This window comes from Leucopleurus acutus, assembly GCF_964270905.1.
Source record: "Leucopleurus acutus genome assembly, chromosome: 3".
Taxonomy (NCBI): Eukaryota; Metazoa; Chordata; class Mammalia; order Artiodactyla; family Delphinidae; genus Leucopleurus; species Leucopleurus acutus.
The window spans coordinates 19,800,130-19,827,033 of NC_139145.1; the positions used below are offsets into that span (position 1 = coordinate 19,800,130).

Sequence of the window (26,904 nt, forward strand, 5' to 3'; positions counted from 1 at the left end):
AGATGCTTCAGTGACCAAGAGATAGAGCATAAGCACCCCCCCCACACACATACACGATACATAAAGGCATTTACAGGCGAAGGGACAGGAAGTGTGGGGAGGAGATCACGAGAGCAGCTGCAGGCTTCTTTGACCCAGTGAAGAGGGACCTCAGATGGTAACTCTCCCTGGAATTCCTGTTTGAAAGCTACAAGGTAAAGTCCACTCCCAGTGAAGTGCCAGGCCATAAAACACAGCAGTGTTAGAGAAATCTAGCTGTGGGGTCAGGGAAAAGTCTGTTTCCTCACTGCAGAAACTTACACCAGCTCTTTTCTTCCCTTAGGGGCCCATCCTGCTCCTCGGTCCCCAGAATCTCCTGGGGGATGATGGGGGAGGACTAGCACCACAGCAACCTGGGCAGATGGTCTGCTGCACAAGGGGAAGGAGAGGGCTAGCAGGGCTGAAGGGCAGCAATTAACCTCTGAGCTGGCTGGCACAAGGCAGTTTCCTTTTAAGGGTACAAAACCATCAAGGAAATTTGCATGTGGGGACCTTCCCACGTGACCCTGTGTCAGAGCACCTCTGATGGAGGAGGGGAAAGGCCTCTATTGGAGGTTTCCAGTACCCATCCCACTGGGTACTGAGGCCTCCTTCGGCTCTAGCTTGTCCTCACTTGCTGCAGATTCTTAGCACCATTCAGGAACTGTGGAGAATGGGGGATAAGAGGAATAGCAATGCTCTGCCAGGACTGTGTCATTGCTCTAGGAGGAGACTTCACAGTCGGCAGAAATCTGTACAACTGGCCAGCATCTGATCCCAGGCTCAGGAAAGCTTGCACTCTTTCGGGGGAGAGGGAGTGTCATATTAACTCCAAGTTTCCATGTGGCAGCCACTTCCATCTGCCCTTTCCTGCCTAGGCCAAGGTCTGGCGTGAAAGCTCCAGGTTTCACTGGAGATACCTAGAGCCCAGGGAGAGCTCAGTTCTTCAGCTGCAGGGACTGGTCCAAAACTGACCTGCAAAGGAAAGATAGGCCTGGCGCCTCATGACATATAGCCCAGAGGAGCTGGGGAAGGGGAAAGGCCGTCCTCCAAACTACCATTCTGGGATACCCCAAGTCCTGTCAAGATCTCTGCTTCCCTCATCCTGACCTACAGGGCCCATTCCAAAATGGGGAGGAGCAGGGGTGGATTTGCCTGGACCAATCAGACGCTCTCTGTGGTCCACTCCTGCCTCAGGCCTGTGTATTCTCCAGGTGTAAGAAAGGAGGAAGAAGGAGCCAAGGGCTGACCATAGTCACAGAAAGTTGGCTCATGGCTGGTTCAACCTGGAGTGCTGGACAGAAACACCTCTAGTTTTCCAAGGTGGCTGAGTCTTTATGAATGGGTTGCCTTTGCATGGGAATCTGGCCCAGAGGTGATGCCATTGTTTTTGGTGACCTGTAATTTGAGAAGGAACAAAGGCACAGGGTTAGTTTGTAGTGGTTGTGATGGTATTCCAGGTAGCTTATTCCAACGGTAGTACAGCTCTTCCAGGGCATGGAGTAATAAGCAGGGCAGCTCTCCTTTACTGAGGGCCACTGCATGCTAGGCACAAGGCCGGGTGTCTTGCTTCCAGTATCCTATTTCATTCTCATGCTAATTCTGCAAGGGGGGGACCAGCACCCCCATTTTACATATGAGGAAACTAAAGTTCAGAAAGTATAAGTGACCTGCTCACAGTAAGCTTTTTTTGTGTGGTAGATTCAGGACTGCAGCGTATGTGTTTCCTCTATACCAAATCATTTATTCTGCCTACAGGGCCCTACGTGACCTGGACGGTACAGAATGACCATTCTCCCCAACACATGGAATGAAATGTAAAGTGGCTCTTCTATCACTATCCCACTAGCACCACCTGATATTGTCTTATATGCTTATGGATTTGTTTAGGATCTGATTCTACCACCAGAGGGGGATCCAAAGGATCAGGGAACAGCATTGGTCTTGGTTCCTACTGTAGCCCCAGTGCTCAAAACAGGGCTTGGCACATAATAGATACACAATAAATCTTTGTTGAATGAGTGAAAGCTTATCTCTAACAGCTCCCCTTATCAGGACTAGAACTTCACATATATTATCTCTAACCCTTATATCATCCCATAAAGTGAGGATAATGAGCTCCATTTGGAAATGGCAGAGCAAAATGAATAGACTTTGAAGTCAGAGGTTTGAATCCTGGGTCTGACTCCAAGTAACTATGAGATTGTGGGCAAAGTTACTTAATCTACCTGACATTCGGTTTCCTTGGGTTGTAAAGTGTGTGTGGGGGGTCCTAATTTGGAGCTGCTGGTGCAAATTAATGAGTTTGAATTAGGTGTCCAACAAATTGTACTATAATCTTACAGAAAAGGAATTGGAGACTCAAAGAGGTTTACTGACTCACCCAAGGTCACACAGCTGGGAAGTGTAGGAAGAAAACAGTAAACAACACTAGCATTTTCAAGTCTGGGTAGTCCCAGGGTAGGGCTCTGACTGGTTCCACGTTATCTGACAAAATTGCCACCAGCCAAGCTGCAAGGGAGGTATGCTGAAACAGGAGTGAGATGCAGGCCAGGTTTCTATGGCTTGTCTCAAGTCCATATCTAAGAGGAACCTCAAGAGTCCTCTCAGTTAAAGACATATCTATCAATAAAGCCGCAGTGTAGGAGAGGAGACTTCAGGCAGAGCAGAGAGGACCAGGGATGTTTTGACCCCAACACTCTGTACTTCTACCACTTTTATTCATTTGGCTCTGTAAGCAATGCAGAACCAATCACCAAAGTCAAAGCAATCATTTTAGCAGACTTGCCTGACTGAAACTGTTTCCTCATCTGTAAAACGGGGATAATTCCTATCTCAGAAGGTTATGTTGTGGCACACTGCCCACACTGCACAGTTCCCTTCTGAGAGGCAGGGACAGAACCATGTGGGCCCTCCCCGGCAGGACCTCACCTGTTTATATCATATGGCGCCACAACCCCCTTGTCAGCATGATGCCCTGGAGCAGCATGCTGTGAGCCAGACAAGCCTCAGTGTGAATTATGGCTCTGCCTCATAATACCACTCTGAACAGTGGTTGCCATATCTGTAAAATCAGAGTAATAACCCCTTCTTCCCAGGATTGTTGTGAGGATTACCTGAGAGAATTTGCTTGGCATGTGGCCCGCAACAGACCAGGAGCTCAAACAAAGAATGTTAGTCATTTTCAAGATTATCATGAACAGATGACTCTGCTAATCTCGTCCCTTCAAAGAACTTATCACAATTTGTAATTATTGGTTGTTTACATGCTTACTGTTTGTCTCCTCCCATCAGAATGTTGGGTTACAAGAGTAGGGACTGGGTCTGTCTTGGCTACCGCTCAGAGGGTGTTCAATATTTGATGAAAGAACCTGGTCATATTTGGTAATAACCAGTAGAGGGAGGTCTTGCCACATAATTGATGGCAGTGAAGACTAAGGTCTTCAGGCCAGTGGTGAGTGGGGGTGGGGGAGCTTCCCTAGTCAGACTGCTGACAGCCAAAAAATCTAGGAGACCACCAAGGGAATTGTTTATGTTTCTCTACTAAAACCTTCAGCCCAACAGGTCTAAAGGCTGGGGAGAAGCTGATGGGAGAAGAACTTTCTGTTAATGGATTGAGCTTCTGTTGACTGGCAGAAAAGACTGCCAGGATTCCCTTTTAGCCAAGGAGTACCTTGGCTTTGTTCTGCTTCCAAAGCCCTGAGCTCCTGCTGCAGGCTCTTGAATTTCAAAGTATGATTACTCACTGGTTCTTGTGTTTGAAGCCGCTGACATGAGCTTGGTACTGTTCTATGGAGTTCAGTACTATCTTACATGTCTTGCAGGCGTAGCCCTTCCCGGCTGAAACACACATAAAAGTCAAGATGCTTAGTTATCCAATAAGAAGGGACCTGGGGACTGCTGCTTTCCACAGCATGTGCAAATGCCCTTCTGAAGATGGATGGGTGGGGTGAGGTTAGGTGATTGGCCCTGATAAGAATCCCAGTGGCCTCAATGCTCAGGGGGCACATGTATGCCTGGGGCTGGGAACCTCCTCGTTCCCCTCTGTGCCCTCAGTCCCAGCACTGAGCCTGGTCCAGAGTAGCTGTCTGTTGAGTAAATAAAAGATTGCTAGAACAAAGAGGTGACATTTGGTGTAACTGTCTTTTCCACCTTGACTGTGCTAAGTAGCCTCATTAAGGATGCCTTTAGCTAAGAGATCTCTGGGAAGGTGCCACTCTCTTTGGGCTTGCAGTAACAGTAATTTATGAGGCCTGTTAGCAAAATCAATCTCTCTCTCTCTCTACCGTGGGGCTCACAGACACCCTGTCTCACTACCAGGGCTGCTCCAGTGACAAAGTGGCCTTTCTTCACATGGTCTAGCAGAGAGAGCATGGGCCAGGAACCAAGATATGGGGCTGGACTCCTGGCTCTGCATTCACGTGACCTTGGCTAAATCCCTTCCCCTTTCTGATCCTCAGCTTTACTCAACAATAAACCAACTATACCACAACCATCATACTTACAATAAAAAGCAGCTATTGTTTACCAAGTGCCTGATATAGGCCATGCACTTCATATAATTTTGATTGGTGCTCATAATGATTCTGTGAAAACCATTATCATTATTCTCTTAGAGATGAGGAAAATAAGGCATGGTTACATGTCCAAGAACACAGAGTTAGTAAATGGCAAGCAGGCTTGGCTGACTGCCAAGGCTGTACTTATTCAGCATGCCAGGTGCTAGCTGCGCAAGACAGGCAACTGTACACATGACTTCAAGAGTCCTCTGACACCTTTTTTAAAAAAAAAAAAAGTATTTATTTTTGGCTGCATTGGGTGTTTGTTGTTGCACGTGGGCTTTCTCTAGTTGCGGCGAGCAGGGTCTACTCTTTGCTGCTCTTGTTGCGGAGCGTGGGCTCTAGGCGTGCAGGCTTCCATAGTTGTGGCTCACGGGCTCTAGAGCGCAGGCTCAGTAGTTGTGGCGCATGGGTTTAGTTGCTCTGCGGCGTGTAGGATCCTCCCCGGCCAGGGCTTGAACCCATGTCCCCTGCATTAGCAGGCAGATTCCTAACCACTGCGCCACCAGGGAAGCTCCCCTCTGACACCTTTTGAATCATCTGCCATCCTAAAGTCTCACAGCTCTGGAGTGAGATCATCTAGGTTCAAATCCCAGCTCTATCATTTCTTACTTGTAGGACCACAGGCCAGTTACTTAGTCTCTCTGGGATTTGCTTTCCTCATTTGTAAAAGTGGGGCTTCCCTGAGACTTAGGTTCCTTACCTATAAAATGAGGTTAATACTAGTATCAACCTCATAAGGTTATTGTAATGATTCAAATAAAAGCAACTGGGACCTAGTAAGTATCCAATAAATGTGAACTTTTGGCTTATCATCACTCTTATGAGTTCCATGAGTGATGCTGGCAAAGAAGTGGAGAGTATCTTTTAACCAGCCTTCCATGGCAGTTGCAGCTACTGAGAACACCAACGATCTCCTCTAATCCAATAAACTAGCAGACATTCCCAGCTACATCTGTTTCTCTTGTATCTTCAGGTATTTCCTGGAAGACACATCCCTTTAAAGCATTTAAGGGGAAAATTACTGCAATCAGAATTCAGGTCTTTTTTTAGACACTGAAGGCCAGAATTAATGGTTCAATACTAACAGGGAAAAGATGCATAATGGACTAGCAGGATCACCCTCCCCACAAAGTCCAGAGTTGAACCTGAAGCTGGTGTGGGGGTGACAACCACCCATTCTTATCAGTTAAGGGTCACTGATGCCCAGATTACAACAGCCCACTCTTATCATCTATTAAGCACCAAGCACCATGCCAAAATTCTGGATACTTATGCCCTTGGATTTTTACAATAGTGCTGCAAGATAGGTGATTAGCTCCATTTTTCAGAGCAGGAAACAGACTCAGGGAGGTTAAGTGGTTGACCTGGGGTCAGAGCTGGGATTTGCCCTCTGGTCTGTGAAGCTCCCGTTTTTCCTTCTGCACCACAGGTCTCTGGACTCTCCTATGGGAGGTACATCTCAGCACACAGTTTACTGATCTGTAAGCTAGATTCAAATCATCATTTGGGGCAAGTGAATAATTCATTGGTGCTTCTAAAAAACCAGCTTTGTCCAGTACCCACACTAATCCATTTTCATTTTACATGTTTGATACTCTGGTTTACCCCTGTGATTTTGTGAAGTATAAGTCACTAGAGTTGATTTTTAAACATCTGGTTTATTTGGAAAAGCACCTGTATCTCCTCCCCTTTACTGCCAAGACTTTTGAAAGCCCTGTCTACAACTGCTTCTCCATTTCCTTGTCTCTCAATTACTTTGCAACCTATCCTCCTACACACACACACACACACGCACACACACACACACACACGCGCGCGCACACACGCACACACGCAGTCTTTCTGAGGCCAATGGAGGCTTCCCTGTATCTGAATTTAATGGACAAAATGAATGCTTATGTGGCCTCTTCATATTTGACCTCTCAACAGCACCTGACAGAACTGGTGACTCCTTCCTTCTTCAAAGTCTCCCCGTCCTTGGCTTTCAGCATGCCGCACTCTTGATTTTTCTTCTCTGGTGGCTCCTTCTCAGTTTCTTTTGCTGTCTCATGTTTGACCTCCACCATTTAATACTGGCAGTTCCAGAGGGCTCAATCTTGGTTTTCTTTCTTTCTCTCTTTAAATTTCTTTTTATTATTTTAAATTGTGGTAGAATACAAATAACAGAAAATTTACCATCTAATCCATTTTAAGTGTACAATTCAGTAATTGTAAAGGACAGTTCTGGGTTAGAGAAATTTGTGTTTTCATCATGTTAAGTATCTTCACATTGTCGTGTAACCAATCTCCAGAACTCTGCCATTTTGTAAAACTAAAAACCTACACCCATTAGACTCCCCATTTCTCCCTCCCCCTAATCCCTGGCAAACCACATTCTTTCTGTTTCTATGAGTGTGATTACTCTTGATATCTCATACAAATGAAATCATAGAGGATTTGTCTTTTTGTGACTGGCTTGTTTCACTGTGCAGAATGTCCTCAAGGTTCATCCAGGTTTGTAGCATGTGCCAGAATTTTCAGGGGGCTCAATCGTAGATCCTTTGCTCCTTTCTCTCTAAACTCTAAGGGATCTCATTCATTTCTCTGACTTCAATGACCACTTATTAGTTTAAAACATATGAAACTACCAATATTTAACAGTTTCTAACCTACCAAAATGGCAATATCTCTAACCCAGACCTCTCTTTTAGGCCTAGACCTATATATCCAATTGCCTCTTGAACATCTCTACTTTGATATCTCGTGGGCATCTTAAACTCAAGCTGCCAAAACCTGGTTATTCACCTAATGGCTTCAGACTAAACCTGGGCACCATCCTTGCCTGTTCCCTTTCCTTCATCTCCCACACTGGATGGCCAATTCTACTTCCTACATACCTCTTGAATCTATCTATTCCTGTCTACCTCTACCACTGCTATCTTAGTCCAGCCTCCCATATTCTCCAGTATGAATTATTGCAATAGTCTCACTGCTGGTCTCTCTCCACTACCCTTCCTCCCTAATTGCAAGCCATTCTCCACTTTGTAACTAGAATGATCTAATAATGCTGAAGCTGTGAGTAGCTTCCCAATGCTCTTAGGATAAAGGTCCAAATCTCTAACATGACCCACAATGCCATGACTAGATACTTGCTCATCTCGCCAGCAGCATGTTGCCCCACACTATCTCTCTTGTCCCTGGTCCCCCATCTTAAGTTATCTTCATAGCATCCTGTTTGTTTCCTTTTCTAAAGCTTGCCACACTTGTAGTTCATTGCTCAATGCCTGTTTTCTCTGCTAGACTCTAAGCTCCACAAGAATATGGACAATACCTGTCTTGTTTATGTAACCCAGAGGGGATGCTGAGAGCTCTGGCTGCTGGAAGGATTTGGCTACCTGAATGATATGCAGGTTTTAGTTTTGACATTCTTGAGTGAATGAGAGGAATGTGAGCTTGGAGTATAAAGCAAACTCCAAGTCTTGTTTAATCTGCTTGGTAGATGCTGCATCCACCCCTGGTGGGAGAGATCTGGACACTCTGGATCAGATACATCTCACATTTGACCCATACTCATCATGAGACACTTGCCAGGAGCCCCATGGAAACTGTTCTCTGGACCTAACACAGAACCCTGACTTGGGTTTCAATGCTGGCTGCCACAGCCTAGTGTGGGACCCAGAACAAATCATTTCATCTTTCTGATCCTAATGTCCTCATTTGTGAAATGGTGATAATCAAATGTGCACAACAGAGTTGTTGTGTGGATTAAGTCAGGTAATTAAGTGTGAGAGCATCTAGCCTAAGGCCTGGACTACAGCAGCCATTGGTAAGTGCAGGATGACTGACTGTCTGAAAGAACAAATGAACAAGGGTTGACTGAAGCCAGCAGGGAAAAGCCAAGCTGCTAACAACCTAAATCCTTTGCTAGGGCAGAACCCCGGTCAGCAGAAGTCACTGCTTGCATACCCTAGGGTCAACATCCCACCTCTGTAAGAAGGGGGTCAGAGAGAGCTCAGTGTCTCTGCTGACATCCAGGAATCGGAGAGCCTACAGCCAAGTACACTCAGAGCTGAAGGCAGGGAGAAGGAGTGTACGTTTTGGAACCAGACAGAGCTACAGACCCCTACTGATGCTGTCACTTATTAACATCAGGTCATATCAGCTGTATGACCTGAGCAAGTCACTCTGAGTCTCATCTTCTTTATTTGTAAAGTGGGAAAATCACAACTATTTTATAGGAATGCTGTGGGGATCAAATTATAATGTATATATAAATATCAAAGTAGGATGTGACACCCCTTCCCCCCACCTAGATTTTCATGAAAGAACTTAGTTGATCTGTAATGAAGTCAAATGATTTAAGCCAGAAAAAAGGATCCAGGATACAGTTCTAGGATTAAATATGGTAATTTAGCTTAGACAAATGGAGGAGGGTAAATACAAGAAGGAGGCTTTGGCTTGAAATAAAAGAAAAGAATGGATACAAGTTAAGATAAGCAGCCTGAAACACTGCAGTGCCTCAGTCCTGCCAGTGGAAAAGAGATAATGAGGGAATGACCAGGGCAGGACCGAGTAAAGCTGGGGCAGGAACTGGAACACTGGGTTGTGCTAGCTGGATGCTATGTCGTGAAGCAGGGCTCTGAGGAGCTTGGTTCTGAAGTTTCCAGATGCCTCAGCATATGGAATTGATCCTGTTAAAGGGAAAGGCACTACCTATATGTAGGACCAGTAAATAAATATTAGTCATTCCTTTCTGATTTTGAAGAGGTTTCTAAAAGAGGGTCTTTCAAAGGCTTTGGAAAGGCGATCCTTGGCACCCTGCTAAAGGAATCTCCCCCTTGCTGCATAGCCACCACTTTGCACCTTCTCATCAGTCAGTATTGCCCAAGGACGGCCTGTGTTGTATGGTGCTTTGGGGTTTGGGGGGTTGTTAGAGAGGCATGATCGTTCCCCTTGCCCATATGTGGTCTGGAACATCTATGGCATCTGGGTGTTCACCTCTCCAGGATTGTGGGAAGAGCACAGATGGCTCTGAGCAAGAGCTTCCTTGCACCTGGATGCCATGGTGCTCTCTGTCTGGTGCTGCATCTCCATGGCCTGGGGAAGAAGCCCTGGGGACCCACACCAATGCTTAAGTGGGCGCCACAAGACAGAGACTGTATCAGATTTGGTCACTACTATACCCCAATGAGGGAATGCAGCAGGTTTTCAATAAATATTTGCTGACTGAAAGAGAAAATAATAACCTCCCCCTCCCCACCCTTACTATAAGCTGTGAGTAGTTACTGTGATGGGAAGGGCTCCTAACTTTTTATGAATGCTCACTCCTGTGATGCTGACTTGTATCTGGAGGTCAGGGCAGTAGCTAATGTTCTGAGTCAGAGTGGTCTCCTTCACCACTCTATCCCAGGGACACAGGTGGGCCTTAGCTGCTGGGAGACGAGGGATTCTGAGGACGTTATAAAATCTGGCAGAGGCTGCTGAGGCCCTCACACAAGAAACGTGGATGACAGGGAGTTTAAATCAGAGGTTACAGATTGGTGGCCCTTGCCCCAAATCTGGCTTGCAGGCAGGTTTGACTCACATACGGTTTAAACTTTTAAAAATTTAGTTGCACATTTAAAAATCAGGAGAATTCTTATTCAAATCTGGCTTCTAGATTCTTTTGAAAAACTGAAAGATATGGTAACAACTGGCTGGAGCTGTCTAGGAGAGGCACATACCCTCAGCTGATCATATCCCCTACTGGCTCTTTCACATATTGAAATTTCCTGTCCAGCCTCTGCAGGCATTTGAGTTTGCAATGCCTGCTTCAGAAGACCTAAGGAGGAAAAGCATAGCCTTGGTGGTCCAGGGAACCCCAGCAGTCAAGCCCCGATCCAGCTCTGGGTGTGAGCTGAGCCCCTTACCTGATGAGTCAGTGACAGCAGGGTCGGCCAGCCGCCCGTAGTGTGCCATAAGTTTGAGCTTGGTCTCCTGTTTCCTGTGTTTCTTGCCCATATAATGTTGCTGAGCCATGACAGGGTCATTGAAAGTCGCGTGGCAGAGGCTGCAGAACTTGTCTGGGTCTATCATCTCTCTATTCTGGTGCAAGGCTAAGGTGGAGGCCACAAGGAAAGGGTTTGTAAGGCGTTTCGACAGAGCTGCGGTGAGAGAGTTCAAACAGAAACAATGAAAAAACCCAGAAGGTGCCAGGCTTTCGCGTATGCTGAATGCAAAGAAAGGCTGGGTCACTAGTTAATCACACCTGCAGGTGTGGCACTGCCTGTGTGAATTACACAGTGAAAATCTTCTCTAATTGAGAAGATATGGGGAGCCCAAAGACCGCCTACTTTGTTCCGCAGCTTTAACTACTTCAGGCACATGAATCCTGATTTTCTTATATTCAGAGAGGGATCTGCACTTCTACTATCAAGTTGACAAATTACAACAGATTAGATATGTACATGCTTGCAATCTTCTCATCCCTCAGAATTCCCCAGAACTTCACAGCAAATAGGACAAGAAGTTTGGGTGTTTTACTCCCATCCTCAAAGTATCCCAGTTATAGATTTGGAAGTCAATGCACAGATGTAGAAAATGAGGGCCTGAGGGCCTGGAGGGTCATTTAGAAAAGGCACTATACTAGGGGGGCCTTTTAGGCTACACTGCCTTCTAGGCTGAGTGGGGGAGCGGAGGATGACATTGACATTTAGTTATGAGATTTGTATATATATTTTCTCTTTTGGTCCTCAGAACTATGCCATGAGGTAGGTGTCATTTTGCCACAATACAGAGAAAAACCGAGGCTCAGATGGGTGAAATGACTTACCCAAGATCACCCAGCTAATGAGTGAATACAGGCCTGTGTGACCCTAAAGACCATGCCCTGTCCTCTATGCCAGGCTACCAGAGCGTGGCAGGGAGATCTGAAGGCTACAGTCCATGCGTTCACCTTCAGAAAACATCCCTGGCTGTGGTCCATGAATTCAGTTAATCAGAGCCTGGTATGGGCATATATGTAAGCCTCCCGTGGGCCAACAAATGTCCTGATGCTGACTGCAGGCTGCACTGCTGCTTTATAAAGTGGATGTCATGACTCACTAATGAGTCCACGTGGCTGGAATGGTGTCAATCTAGTAACCACTGCTTTAAAAATGTGGTCTAGAACCCCCACCAATGGTGGAGGAGAGGTGAGGCTCAGCAGCACTCACAGACAGATGTTCTTTCATCTCTGTACCAGTTCAATGGGGGAAGTTTTGAGGATTTTCAACAAGCCAGAAGTAACTTGCTGGCTTTTCCCACAATGGTTTTCCAGTATAGGAAATCTCAATTTCCCTGGCTACTTGATTTTCCTTAGCCATTGTTTCAGCAAGTCACTGGAAAAGTAAGGTACATGTTGTAGAATATTCAGTAATATTAGAAAATATTCAGTATGTGGTGTTGAGTTAAAAAAAAAAAAAGCAGGTTATACAGCAAACTGGTTCTTATGTCCTCGGTTCTGTAAAACAACAAAAACCATACTGGTGATGTGTGGAAAGAAGACCAAAAGCATGGAGCAGAAGTGTGCTTTTCAGTCTTTTCCAACTTTTCTACAATGAATGTAGATTCTTGATATCAGAAAAGAAATAATCATGACCACTGAAACATAAGGGTCTTTCTTTAAAAGATACTGAAGAGAAGCATCAGAGGTAAATGGTTAAGTAAAGTTGGAGGAACCACTTAATAGACATCCAGTAAAAATGAGAGCTACAGGAGTCTTCTCTCAGGAAACAACTTGAAATATGGAAAGAGAATTCTACAGGAATGTTTGCTGTAGTGTTATTTACAAACATTAATAAAGGAGAGGGGGAAAACGTAAATGTTCACCATTAGAGGACTGGTTAAATAAATGTGCTGTGATGGGATATTGTCATTAAAAATGTTTATGAAAAAGTTTTTAATAACATGGGGAAATACAAATGTTATATTAAGTGAAAAGAGCATAAAAGAAAATTATACATATGATACGATCATGTCATTATTAAAAGATATAACGTGCAATCTATATGTGTATACTGGTATTTTGAAATGTTACCAACATATTAACAGTGTTTCTCTCTTGATGGCAGGATTTGGGTGGTATTTTACTTTCCTCTTTGTACCTTTTGCATTGTTTGAACTAGAAATAACAATAATGAGTATGCGTTGTTTTTATAAAAACAATAAGGTTAAAGTATTTTACGTTTATATACATAATCTAGACATACATAAAACACATATACGCACAGATATACACACATACACATAACAAAAGATTATAGGAGAAACAGTACTCCAAAATGTTAACAGTGGTTATCTTTGAATGGTAAAATTATGAGTATTTTTCTTTCCATTTATCTATATTTTCCATATTTTCTACAACATGCTTGTATTACTTTTACATTAGAAAAATGTTTAATTTCAGAAATATAGTTGTAAACTCATGTAATAACATGGAAATGTGCTTAAACTACAAAATCAAAAGTTAAAGCAGGATACAAATGGTACATGCACTATGATTATAACTATATAAAAACATACCTGTTATGTGGCAAGGGCCAAAAGTAAATACAAAACATAAACCCTTGAATATGGAATCTTTGGACCGGGCATATTCCAGGGAATTTTCCCATTTATAGAAAGTTAAGCTCATATAAACCTAAAGATAAGTGACCATATAAAGTTCTGTTCTTAAGCTAATTTCCCTTGGTCTAATGTTTAATCTTTTTGGTACCATAAATGGTACCAACACTGACTTTAAACAAAAGCAATTAGTACTAGTATAACTTAATGATGAACAAACCATAAGCAAAGCCAGTGACACGCTCCAGGTGGTGGATGCCTGATCAACTACTGCATTTTATGTGGGGATTCCATTCACTGGCTATCTTGATGATGGTGATAATACTAACAATAGGAACTGTCGGGAATTCCCTGGCAGTCCAGTGATTAGGACTTGGCACTTTCACTACCAGGGCCTGGGTTCAATCCTTGGTCGGGGAACTAAGATCCTGCAGGCCACTTGGCCAAAAAAAAAGGGAACTGTCCTTTACTGAGCATTTATTACATCCTAGGTTCCTTGTATACCTTATTTCATCCTCAAAACCTATGAAGTAGTATTATCAACATTTTATAGGTGAGAAAACTCAGGCACAAAGAAGTTCAGTCATACAGATGGTAAATAGCAGTGGCAGGATTTAAACTTGGGCATCCATGACTTTATCTGTTTCATAGCAGGAATACTAGATTGGGGTGTAATAAGAGAGTATAATTATGAGTGATTTTTTTACCCTCTCTTCAAAGTCTTCCAAAACATCACTGTCTTGTTTTTATAATACAGCAATTCAAAAAAGGACAAGTATTATAGATAGTATAGTCTACTTCTTGGTCCAAAATAAAGACAGAAGCAAAAATTACCAAGAAAAAAATAAAATAAAGATCAAAGAACTTTCAGTTTTGACTAATTGCAGTTAGCAGAGGTTTAAAATCCCAGAAAGTCATTAGTTAATGAGATGAAAGTGAAGGCTGAGCCCCAGTGGTGACAAGATAAAGGGGGCTATTTTAGAAGTCACTGCACTGGGAATGAATTCATGGCAGTTGCAAATACAGTTTGCTGGGCAGTAGTGGCAGCACTGAAGTATTCAGCTTCGAAAGGCAAGTCCCTGTCTTGAGGAGAACAGGCAGCTTTGAGGATTAAAGTGAGCAGGGCATAACCTGAGCACACGAAAAAGACACGGATTTAGCTTTTAACTTGGAATGCATGGCAACAGGGCAGGTGGATGCTAGGAGGGAAAAATCTAAGTGAGAGAGGTAGGAGATGGAATGCTCTCCTGGTGTGCATAGCCTGGAGGACTCTGGTACTCCTGACTTATAATTATTTTTAAGGACAAAAGCTCAGGGCTAAGAAGCTTCTATAGAGAAAAACTGATGTAACCAAAGAAAGGGAGGTTAGGTGAGTACAACTCCGAGGATGCATTTCACTGAAGCTGGGTCTACTTTGATATTTTTAAGGGCTCTCAAAAGCAGTTCAACCTCTTCAAGTCTGTGGCCCCAGTGAGCATTTCTGGGAGCACCTGGCATTGGTGCCTTGAGGACGGGAGGGGTCCCGATACATAGCACCACTCAGGAAAACCAGTACCTTCCACCTTAGTGGATTGCTGCTTCAGCTTTAAGTTCTTTGCGTGGGTCTTCCCCAGGTAGTGCGACTGGGCCACGACAGGGGAGGAAAAGGTCATGTTACAGATGGGGCAGCACTGGTTCTTGTCTTTGCTTCTGCTGCTCTTCTGGTTAGGAGAAAGAACACAGGTCTGATCACGCCACTGCCCGGCCATAAAATCTTCACTGGTTCCCCACTGCCCATAGGAGAATGAGCATTCAAGGCCCCCTTCACACACTAACCCCAACCTACCTTTCTGGATTCTTTTCCAGCTACTTCATCCCATGCTCTACTCACCATTCCCCATTTTGTTCTCTGCTACTTCCTTGTTTTACTTGGGCCATTCCTGCTGCCTAGAATGATCTTCCTTTCTTTACTGCCTGGCATATGTCTGCTTAGCCTTCAAGGCCCAGATTAAATATTACCTCTTCTGAGAGACTTTTACTCAAGAAAATTACTCAGTAAACAATTATCAAGCCACTTTGTGTGATTATTCCAGGAAGGAAGAACTAATCTTGCTCTTCCTCTGTACTCCTGGAGTGCATTAAATAGACCTCTATCATACCACTCGCTTGTCACCCTAAACTGACAGTGTCACAGCTTAGGAGACTTTTCTGTGAACTAAAGTGCAACATTTGGGCAAAGACTGTTGGATTCATCTTTGTTTCCTATCCTTAGCACTCTGCTGGAGTCTGGCACACAGCAGATGTTCAGGGTTTGATGAACAAGCAGATCATTGGGTTTTATTTCATGATTATGATTAGGCTAGAAAACAATGTACTTCAAGTCTATATTAAGAGTTCCCAGCCTCTCTCTTATGTCTGATTTCTGAATACAGTATTCATTCTAATATAGCATTTTTCAACCTTGGTACTATTGTCATTTTGGGTTGGATAACTCTTTGTTGGACGGGGAGGGGCCCACGATCTCATTAGAACTACTGGGCCACTCCGAGAGTAGAAGGATCAGAGATATAAAGAGGTGAAGTGACTTGCCCAGGGTCACAGAGTTGATCTTGTCTTTCTGGATTCTAAATCACAAGAAGGGCAACCAGGGGATGAGCCAGTGAATTTGGAGAAGGGATAAGCAAGGCCCTTGCAAACCTGTGGTCCCTATGACAGGGAGGCACAGTTTGTAGTGTAAGCTCTTACTCACTGAGCATCCACTAGGAATTGGAATTTTACCTCACAATACCCTTAAGAGGTAGGAACTATTATCTCCATTTTATGGGTGAAGTACAGAGAGGTTAAGTGACTTGTCCAAAGTCACCCAACCATTAAGTTGTAGAGCTAGTATTGGGCCCTAGTCTGCTGACTTTTCATCCCATGACATTTGCACAGCCTGCTATGGAACAAAAATAATGGTACACCTGAGGCACTGGGGTTGTTTCAGCATAATTCTCACAGTATTTCTAAGGCAAAAAGCAAACATGCTGGAAAAGTGTTTATTCCACTTGTTTATTCCAAATATTCAAGTATTGAACTCAGCTCTTTCCCCCAGATCTCAAGAAAGCAAGCAACCTGGCTTTCTTCCACTTTCTCTTCTTGAGTAGGGAATGGACAGCTGTCCTACTCTAACAAACCACTGACAATGGCTCCATTTACTGAGCCCCTACTATGTGCCAGGCTCTGTGTTGGGTGCTTTAATAAACCTTCCTTCATTTTAGTTTGGAAAAATCCTGAAAGGTAGTTGACATTAGCATCCTCATTATTATAGAGGAAGAAATCAAGGCTCAGAGAAGTAATAAGACTTGCCCAAATCACAGAACAGGGCCAGGATTTGTAGCCAAGTCAGTCTGACTCAAAGCCCATGTTCTTTCCACCACACCAACCTGCCTGCTGGCTTCATCAGGAAGTGAGCAGTCTCAACATGGCAGCTGTATTACCTGATCTGAGTCTAGCTTCTTCGTGTCCCCCTTTAATGTCTCCATTCCATGGATTGCTAGGTATCTCTTCACTTTGTTGGCATGTTTTTTGCTCTGCAAGAACCCAGGAAAAAGATCAAAGATAGCTAAATGCCATTTCATATCTAAGGCACTCAAAAACACTAGATTTTCATCTGATTCATCCTCACAGACACTTTTGAGGAGGAGAGGGTGGGGGAAGAAACCTAGTTTATTGAGTTCCTACTCTGTATAAAGTACTTAAATGCTGTCAAATCTAATCATCACAATAATTTATGAGAAAATTATCATCATCTCAATCTTATAGATGAGGAAACTGAGGCTGAAGATAGTGAGGTTTCTTGCCCAAGATGAGTAGCGGAGATGTGATTCAAACACAGGTCTATTTAAAGCCAAAGCATGTACTTTCTACTGTACCAAGCTGCATGGGAACATGTAAGTATAATGATCCTGATTTGGATGGAAGAAATGAGACTCAGAAAAATTAAGTCAATCTTCAAGTCACAGCCAACATGCATGGAGGCAACACCTGGGTGGCTAAAAAGGAATTCACTGCACAAGCCAGGGAGAAGTGGGGGTTTGACACTGGGTCTGGAAAAATAAAGCAGTACTAAAGGTACAAGGGCATACCTGGTAGTGTGCCAGCTTCTGGGACTCAGAAATTAGCAAGGCGCAGCAAACCTTACACTGGGTGCTGGTGAAGAGACACTGGTTCTTCTGGATCATGTGTTCCACTACAGAGAGGAAAATAAAAAATCTTTGAGTTAAAAACCTGCCTCAACAGCACTGTCTTTGAACCCTGCCTCAAACACATGAACTGAGTAATGGAATGCCATACTATTAAATCAGCAAACCTCAGCCACCCCTGCCCTACTGCTTTCATGACTCACGCTATATTCTTGTGCCACCTCACCTGTAACTTACTTTATACTTTTATGTACGCCAACTTTCTTTCTTTCTTTCTAAATGATTATTATTATTTATTTAGTTATTTTTGGCTGTGCCACATGGCATGTGGGATCTTAGTTCCCCGACCAGGGATGGAACCCAAGCCCCCTGCAGTGGAAGCGTGGAGTCTTAGCCACTGGACCGCCAGGGAAGTCCCTATGCCAACTTTCTTTACTAAGTAAATTCTTTTAAAAAGGAATCTTTAAATTATAAACTTAAGTAAATACCAATAAAAATAAATACAATAAAAATGAAACAATTCTAGCCAGATACTGGTGTGAGAGGCTTGCAGTTCTCTCTAAAAAGAACATTAAGAAAGTGGCAAACGCAGTCTCTGCTGCTGTCACTGCCCCAGTCTCTTCCCCCGGCCTCTTGTTGCCACTGAATTGCCAAGATGTCACTTTCTAACAAGCTGACTCTGGACAAGCTGGACGTGAAGGGGTAGCGGGTCATCATGAGAGTGGACTTCAATGTTCCTAGGAAGAACAACAAGATAACAAACAACCAGAGGATCAAGGCTGCCATTCCAAGCATCAAATTCTGCTTGGACACTGGAGCCAAGTCAGTTGTTCTTATGAGCCATCTGGGCTGGACTGATGGTGTCCCCATGCCTGACAAGTACTCCCTGCAGCCAGTTGCTGTAGAACTCAAATCTCTGCTGGGCAAGGATGTTTTGTTCTTGAAGGACTAGAAAGCTTGTGCTGACCTAGCTGCTGGGTCTGTCATCCTGCTGGAGAACCTTCGCTTTCACGTGGAGGAAGACGGGAAGGGAAAAGATGCTTCTGGGAACAAGGTTAAAGCTGAGCCAGCCAAAATGGAATTCCGTTAGGTAATTTTAGATATTTCAAAATCAGATCAAGAACAGTGAGAAGGGACTTCCCTGGTGGCGCAGTGGTTAAGAATCCGCCTGCCAGTGCACGGGACACAGGTTCGAGCCCTGGTCTAGGAAGATCCCACATGCCACGGAGCAACTAAGCCCATGCACCCCAACTACTGAGCCCACGAGCCACAACTACTGAAGCCTGCACGCTTAGAGCCTGTGTTGCGCAACAAGAGGAGTCACCGCAATGAGAAGCCCGTGCACTGCAACGAAGAGTAGCCACCACTCGCCGCAACCAGAGAAAGCCTGCTCACAGCAACAAAGACCCAATGCAGCCAAAAAAAAAATTACCTAATGTGTCACACAAGTTCCACACCATAGGAATCTATAGTATTAACCTGTGCTTAATTGTTGGGCCTGGAAAACAAAGCTTTACTTTTTGAGGAGGGAGTAAAATCTCACACAAGGCATGAGTTCTATCATGACATCGACAATCTGAGGCAGGGGTAGAATCTGGCAAATTCATGTGTTTTATATTCTACTCTGGACCAAAAAGTGGGCAAGATTCTCTGGAGGGAGGTTCTTGGGGGGGAACTTTTTTTTTTTTTTTTTTGCGGTACGCGGGCCTCTCACTGCTGTGGCCTCTCCCGTTGCGGAGCACAGGCTCCGGACGCGCAAGCTCAGCGGCCATGGCTCACGGGCCCAGCCGCTCCACGGCATGCGGGATCTTCCCGGACGGGGGCACGAACCCGCGTCCCCTGCAACGGCAGGCGGACTCTCAACCACTGCGCCACCAGGAAAGCCCGGGGGGGAACTTTTAAGGTGCCTCTCCCTACTCCACAAGATACAAAGCTTATTTATTTATGCCAGCCCTTTTGGGAAGAAGGGCTGTTGTCTGGCTATATTTCTGACCCTGAGGGTCTTTTGTTTATTTCCCTATTTTTCTCCTACAGTGTTTGGTAAATTTTTGTGAAAGACTGTGGCTGCCTCAGCCGTGCTCAGAGAAATCAACAGAAGTGGGTCTGTGAACACATCTGGGCCAGAGCTTTTTTTTTTTTTTTTTTTTGTGGTATGCGGGCCTCTCACTGTCGTGGCCTCTCCCGTTGCAGAGCACAGGCTCCGGACGCGCAGGCTCAGCGGCCATGGCTCACGGGCCCAGCCGCTCCGCGGCATGTGGGATCTTCCCGGACCGGGGCACGAACCCGTGTCCCCTGCATCGGCAGGCGGACTCTCAACCACTGCGCCACCAGGGAAGCCCGGGCCAGAGCTTTTTAAAAGGAGGGTGAGAGGCTCCTCAGAATGCAAAGCCCATAAAGGGAAAATGCTACCCAGGAGTCAGGATCCAGCCATTCTCTCCTCGCATGGAGATGATGGATTTTGTTTTATTAAAGGAGACGGGGTTTCCTTTCAAGGATATTCAGAATCTGACTCCCAAAGACTAAACAGGGCAAGGACCATGTCACTTATGACTTTGTATACCCAGTATCTAATAAAATGCCTGACCCAGAATGGCCATCACTAAAAAGTCTACAAATAACAAATGCTGGAGACAGTATGGAGAAAAGGGAACCCTCCTATGCTGTTGGTGGGAATGTAAATTGGTGCAGCCACTGTGGAAAACAGTATGGAGGTTCCTCAAAAAACTAAAAATAGGGCTTCCCTGGTGGCGCAGTGGTTGAGAGTCCGCCTGCCGATGCAGGGGACACGGGTTCGTGTCCCGGTTCGGGAAGATCCCACATGCCGTGGAGTGGCTGGGCCCGTGAGCCATGGCCACTGAGCCTGCGCGTCCAGAGCCTGTGCTCCGCAACGGGAAAGGCCACAACAGTGAGAGGCCCATGTACCGCAAAAAAAAACAAAACAAAAAACCCCCAAAAAAACCCTAAAAATAGAGTTGCGATATGATCCAGCAATCCCACTCCTGGGCATATATCCAGCCAAAACTATAATTCAAAAAGATACATGCACCCCTATGTTCATAGCAGCACTATTCACAATAGCCATGACATGGAAACAACCTAAATGTTCATTGACAGATGAATGGATAAAGAAGATGTGGTACATATATACAATGGAATACTACTCAGCCATAAAAAAGAATGAAATAATGTAATTTGCAGCAACACGGATGGACCTAGAGATTATCATACTAAGTGAAGTCAGAAAGAGAAAGACAAACACCATATATCACTTACATGTGGAATCTAACATATGACACAAATGAACTTATCTACAAAACAGAAACAGACTCACAGACATAGAGAACAGACTCATCATTGCCAAGGGGGAGGTGGGAGAGGGATGGATTGGGAGTTTGGGATTAGTAGATGCAAACTATCATATATAGAATGGATTAAACAACAAGGTCCTACTGTATAGCACAGGGAAGTATATTTAATATACTGTGATAAACCATAATGGAAAAGAATATGAAAAAGAATATACATGTATATGTATGTATATATATGAAACTGAATCACTTTGCTATACAGCAGAAATTAACACATTGTAAATCAACTATACTTCAATAAAATAAATTAAAAATAAAATCCCTAACCCACAGGAGGGGCTTGGTGAATACCTGCTGAATAAATGAAATACACATCTTTGGCCTCAGAGAATACATTCACACAGTTCACAATTATGTATTCAGAATGCCTTCTACGTGCCAGCAATGGGTTTAGTGCTGGGGCCATGTCAACAAATAAGAGAGAGTACAAAGTAAATAAATAAGCAAGATAGTGACAGAGAGTGAGAAATATTATGAAAACAAGCAGACAAAGTAAGTGGTAGAGAATGTTGGGGCAGTATAGTCAGTGAAGACCATGCTAGGGAGGCGTTAGCCACAAGAAGGTCTGGGGGAAACTGTTCCAGCCTGAGACAGTGTCAAGTCTCTGAGGCAGGGATGAGTTTGGCATATGCAAGGAATGAAGAGAAGGACAGTGTGGATAGAGTATGGTGAATGAGAGAATAGTGGTAGGAAATAAAGTTGGAGAGAGTTTGAGGCCTACCAGATCATGTGGAATGAGTATAAGGCCTCATAAACCATGGTATGAACTACAGATTTTATTCTTAGTGCAATGAGAGGTGACAAGATATGGCTTATGTTTTGAAAAGATTAGTCTATTCGTTGTGTCAGCAGATTGTATGGGAATAGGAATGGAAACAGGAAGAACAGGGAAGAGGCTGTTGCAGTCTTCTAGGCAATAGATGAAAGAAATGTGGATTAGGCAGGTTGTCAGTGGAGATGAGAAAAGTGGATGGATTTGGAATTATGTTCTGGAAGTAGATCTGACATCCAATTTCTTTGATTGGATGTAGGGGGTGAAGTAGGAGAGCATTCAAGGATAACTCCTAGGTTTTGAATTTGAGAAACTAACAGATGAGAACTGGAGGAAGACAGCCTTGGAGGAGAAATTAAAGACGTTTCCTTTGGCTATATTAAACATGAGTGGTCTATCACATACATGGGTAGAGATATCAAGTAGTCAGCTAGAGATTCAGGCCTAGAGCTTGAGGGAAAGGTCAGAGCTGGGGATACAAATTGAGACTCCTGGGACTGAGTCTTGGACCCTCCAAATTTAGAAGTCAGGCAGAGGAAGTGAAGTTGAATATAAAATGAGTATGAGGCGGGACTTTGGCTATAGCAGAGTGAGGAGATCCTCTTCACCCAAGGCAACTAAAACACTGAACAAAATTGACAAAAACAATCCCTTCAGTACCCTGGAAATTGACCAAAGGCACTTAACAATCTGGGAAGCACTTATGCTTGTACATCTGCTGAACTTTGGGTGAGAAGAGCGGGAATCTGGGACTGCTCTCATCCCCTCCCACACTCAGTCAGTGCAGAGGTTCTACCAGGAAGAGGTAGGATGTGAGAACCAATAGCTTCCCTGTGGAAGAGGAAATCACTTGATTTGGAGTGGTGGGCAATGCCCCTATCTAGTGATAATATTGGTGGAAGTGATGGTCTCAGAGGTAGGTGAGGAGGAAAGGCCAAAGGCTCTACTATAGCCTTTGCTGTGTCATGTTTGTGGTTGAGACTGTGTGGCAGTGGGGACCTAAGAGGGCCCAAGTTAGCCACATACTCCTGGCCAACTCTGAGGTTGTACACATGCACAGAAGAGATGCAAAAGGCCCTGACAGAAAGTAAAAGCCAGGGCTGACTTTAAAATGGCCTGAACTTTGAATGTAATTTCCTACCTACCTACAGATCCAACCGAGGCCTTTACTGGCTCCAGGTGTTTACTGAATCACTGGTTGACTACTAAGCAACATATAGACACATGGAAGACAGAAATTATAAAAACGAACCAAATTGGGAATATTTGCTCTTAAAGTCTTCAGCTACCATGTAAGCGATTTTCTTCCAGGCTGTGAGGAAGCCTTAACTATTCCATGCATGAAATCACATGGAGAGACCCTGAGACTATGTGAAAAAAGAGATGCCCGGCCAGCCTCCAGAAGTTCCATCCCACTGCTGTTTCAGCTCTAGCCACTACCTGACTGCAACTGCATAAGAGACCTTGAGTCAGAACTGTCCAGCCAACCCTTTCTTGAATTCCTGACTCACAAAATCTGTGAGAGATTCATGAGGTTGGAGGAAGCTAAGGTCCACAGAGGGAAAAAGAACTTATATGAATTATCAGAATTCTGAGAAGGTGGCCTGAATGTGAATCCCTGTTTCCCAAATATCCACATACAACTCTAATCCAATTACCAGAGGGGATAGGTTTGATACAGGAAATTAGATGCTTAGAAAATCATTGGAAAGGCTGAAGGTACTAGGTTGAGCCTTCCAGAAATGTCTCTAGGAACAATGCATAACTGTTCCAACAGGTGAGCTATAATCTCTGAGGCCTCCACTGCAGCCTTGCTGGAAGTAAGAAGCTTCCATTGTCATTGAACATGCCTCTTAACATATGAAGCTGGAGAATGGATGCTGGAACACTGATGTAAGAAGATCTCATAGTTCCACGACCTTTCTTGACAGTAACAATAGCTGTAGAAATATGATCTTCACTGCATTTCTGCCTTCCAAATCTTACGAGAAGGCATCTGATTGGCAGGATTTATTTTGTATCCATATTGTAGACAATCAGAAGAGGTATGGGGCAGAGGCTGAGAGATCTAGAATGCGACATAGAGGGCTGATTTTCATAGGGTCATGAAGTAGGGACAGTAAGTCTAGCCATATCAACAACTAAATTAAATGTCAATAGTTTAAACAGCCCACTCAAAAGGCAGAGATTGGGCTTCCCTGGTGGCGCAGTGGTTGAGAGTCCGCCTGCCGATGCAGGGGACATGGGTTCGTGCCCCAGTCCGGGAAGATCCCACATGCCGCGGAGCGGCTAGGCCTGTGAGCCACGGCTGCTTAGCCTGCGCATCCGGAGCCTGTGCTCTGCAATGGGAGAGGCCACAACAGTGAGAGGCCCACATACCGCAAAAAAAAAAAAAAAAAAAGGCAGAGATTATTAGAGAATAAAAAAAACAAGATTTATACAATGGAATTCTATTTAGCAATAAAAAGGAATGACGTATTAATACACACTACAATTTGGCTAAACCTCAAAAACATGCTGAGTGAGAGAAGCCAAATGGAAAAGACTATATATTATAGGATTCCATTTACTGAAAGGTCCAGAAAAGGCAAATTTATAGACAGAAAACAGATTAGTGGTTGCCGAGAGCAGGAGGTAAGAGTGGGGATTTAATGTAAAGGAGCACAAATTGGAGTGATGGAAATATTCTAAACTGGACTAGGGCTATACAACTCTATACTTTTACTACAATTAATTGAATTTTACAGTTACAATGGGTGAATTTTATGGTATGTAAATTATAACTCAATGAGAAAACAAAAATTATAACTAAGAGAAAATAAAAAACCAAGGTGAGTAGGACTCGGTGTTTTAGGTATCTACCTACACCTCAAATAAATTATTGGACAAAGTGAGGAGAGCAGGGAAGTGAACTGGGTTCTAAATGACTGTGGGCATTCATACACACATAAACAGTTCACTTCCCAGAGCACAGCTGCTGTGTTCTCTGCTTCAATGTCCAAGGCATGCCTTCTGTATCCCCTGAGGACAAAGGGCGCTTCCTCTTTGTGTACCCTCAACTCTTAGACTTCCCACTTCACTGCACCCACTACATTATACTGCAACTGTCTTGGTGTCTGCTTCCTGGATTAGACTACAAGCCCCTCCAGGGCAAGGCCAGTATTATTCTCAACTCTGTAGCTCTGATGCCCAGCCAATCCTGGGAACAGAGCAGGCATCAGTGAATGTTGGTCAAATTAATGAAAGGAAAATTGCAGGCGGTGGAGGGTGGAGGAGAGGCAACTTTGTGCCAAACAAGTTTGAAAGTATGGGGGTGAGGGGGATAGGAGCCTCTTATTAATTTAGGAGTCAGACTAGACTAGTTTTTAAATTGGAGAAATATACACCAGGGTATAGGTATGTATACCACCCCAAATTTAAACATATCTTCCTTGGATGTGGTCAAAAATTCCATTTTATCCCAGGACAATCAGTTCACAAGCAACATATTAACTTTCCAAGATTAGTCTGCTCAGCAAGCAAACAAACCTTTAGAGAAATCTGATTTCCCTGCAGATTACCTGACAGGATCAGCACAAAAGCCCAGTTTGTGTACTTCTGGGTTAGAGTTAAGCAGCTAGCTCTGCTAAGGACTGTGAAGGGGGTCACAAAACGGGGTCAGAGCAGCTCTTTCCATCCTCCTCTTTCTATCTCCATCTTATCCAGGGCTAGGTCAAGTGCAGAACAAGCTGGGAAGCTTCAGCCCAGAAGTGCCCCCCTAGAGAGACTTGTATATCCTGTTCTCCACAACCTTGGGTCAAGCGTGGGATACAAAAAGCTGGAGCCATAGTATACCCGGCCAGGCTCCCGGGCTCCTGGCTCCCATATTAGAAAAGGGATTCAAGTGGTGGAAACAGGTGACACCAAGAAACAGGGGTAAGCCAGGGCTCAGTCTCCAAGTTCAGGAGGCACACTGAGGTATGGAGAAGGCCTTCTAGAGCCCTCGGAAGTGTGGGGCATGAGAGAAGGGAGGCAAGAGACACTAGGGGTGGGGGAACCTGGAGACTGGGATGGTGAAGGGGTTACGAGGCTGGCGGGGAAGGTTCTGAGGGTCTCCGAAACGGCGTGGACGGCACGCCCGGAGGATTCCAGTCCTCAAGTTTAGGAAGAAGTAAGCTCTCGCGGGTGAGGAAGGCGGGGTAAAGAACCACGCGGCCACAGCGTGAGAAGGCCCTTGACCATTTGCGCGCGCTTCTTGTGGCGTACAACCTGGATTTTCAGGGGCGCTGGCACAACGCGCCCAGGTCTTGGTGAGGTTTACGAGTCAGGGAGTGCCGGGGCGCATCACGCCAGGGGGCGGGCCGGGCGCCAGAGGGTGTGACCGTAGACCCGGGGGCTGGTCCGCGTCCCCGCCCCGCGCTTCCGCCACTCTCCGCGAAAGGAGCAGGCGGGCGAGTGTCTTCCTGCCTCTGAAGTCCCCGGACTCACCTTCCTCCCTCCCCACTGGTTGGGCCCCGGACACTGCTTCCCAGAGGCGGCGCGCCCTCTCGCGGTCGAAGCGCAGCCCGTCGGGTTCCCGGCCCTCCCGCTCCTCCGAGTTGTTGTACGGCCGGGCCGCGCCGCTGTCCGCAGCCTCCGCGGTGCCCAACGCGGAATACTCCATCTTCCCCACAAACCCTAACCGGCTATAGCCGCTCATGAACCTTGGTCTCGCGAGATGTGGGTGGGAGGATGGCTTTGCCCGGCCAACAAATCTCGCGAGGTTTGAGTACTGCAGGCTGCGTTGCGGTTCTGACCCTGGCCGTTCTTTTTCGTCGACGCTGCTGGGACTTCGGAGCTTGTGCAGTGGATTCGGAAGTCGGTCGCAGGTTCCACCGCATACCCCTCCCTCCGGGACAGGCTCGTGCAGTCCTTGGCTCAGGGTTCTCACCTTGCTCCGGTCAGCATTTGACACCTCACTTCTTTCGCATGAAGGCTCTGTTATGTGGGAATATCTTCTTCATTTCGCTAGCAGGGCAACATTTGTTGCCATTTGAGTTCCAGATGCTGACCCCCAGCCTAGACCTCGCCCTAAACTCCACTCCAAAGTAACTGTCAAAAGCCAAAATTTAATCTTCCAACCCCGCACCTGCTCCTTCCCCAGTCTTCCGGAGCCACTATGTCTTGGCTGTGGTTATTGTAGCATCCTTACTGGTCTCTTCGCTTACCTTTAAGGTATTCCTAAAACAGTGGCCCCAGCGATCCTCTTATAACAGGCCATATCATGACATCCCGGTGCTCAGATTCTCCAAAACTTTACCATCTTACTCTTTTTTTTTTTAAATTTATTTATTGTTGTGTGCGTTGGGTCTTTGTTGCTGCACGTGGGCTTTCTCTAGTTGTGGCGAGCGGGGGGCTACTCTTCGTTGCGGTGCGTGGGCTTCTCATTGAGGTGGCCTCTCGTTGCGGAGCACGGGCTTTAGGCACGTGGGCTTCAGTAG

At 45.1% G+C, this 26,904-nt stretch overlaps 1 protein-coding gene across 1 annotated transcript; it reads right to left on the reverse strand.

Moving 5' to 3' along the window:
- Positions 1–1,328: 1,328 nt before the first annotated feature.
- Positions 1,329–26,087, reverse strand: ZNF346 (zinc finger protein 346; the record flags this gene model as incomplete). Its single annotated transcript, XM_082835956.1, has 7 exons — positions 1,329–1,416; positions 3,765–3,858; positions 10,469–10,702; positions 14,698–14,842; positions 16,601–16,693; positions 17,249–17,352; positions 25,913–26,087. The coding sequence occupies 7 exons, from the start codon at positions 26,085–26,087 to the stop codon at positions 1,329–1,331; spliced, it is 933 nt and encodes a 310-aa protein (XP_082692082.1).
- Between the last annotated feature and the right edge of the window lie 817 nt (positions 26,088–26,904).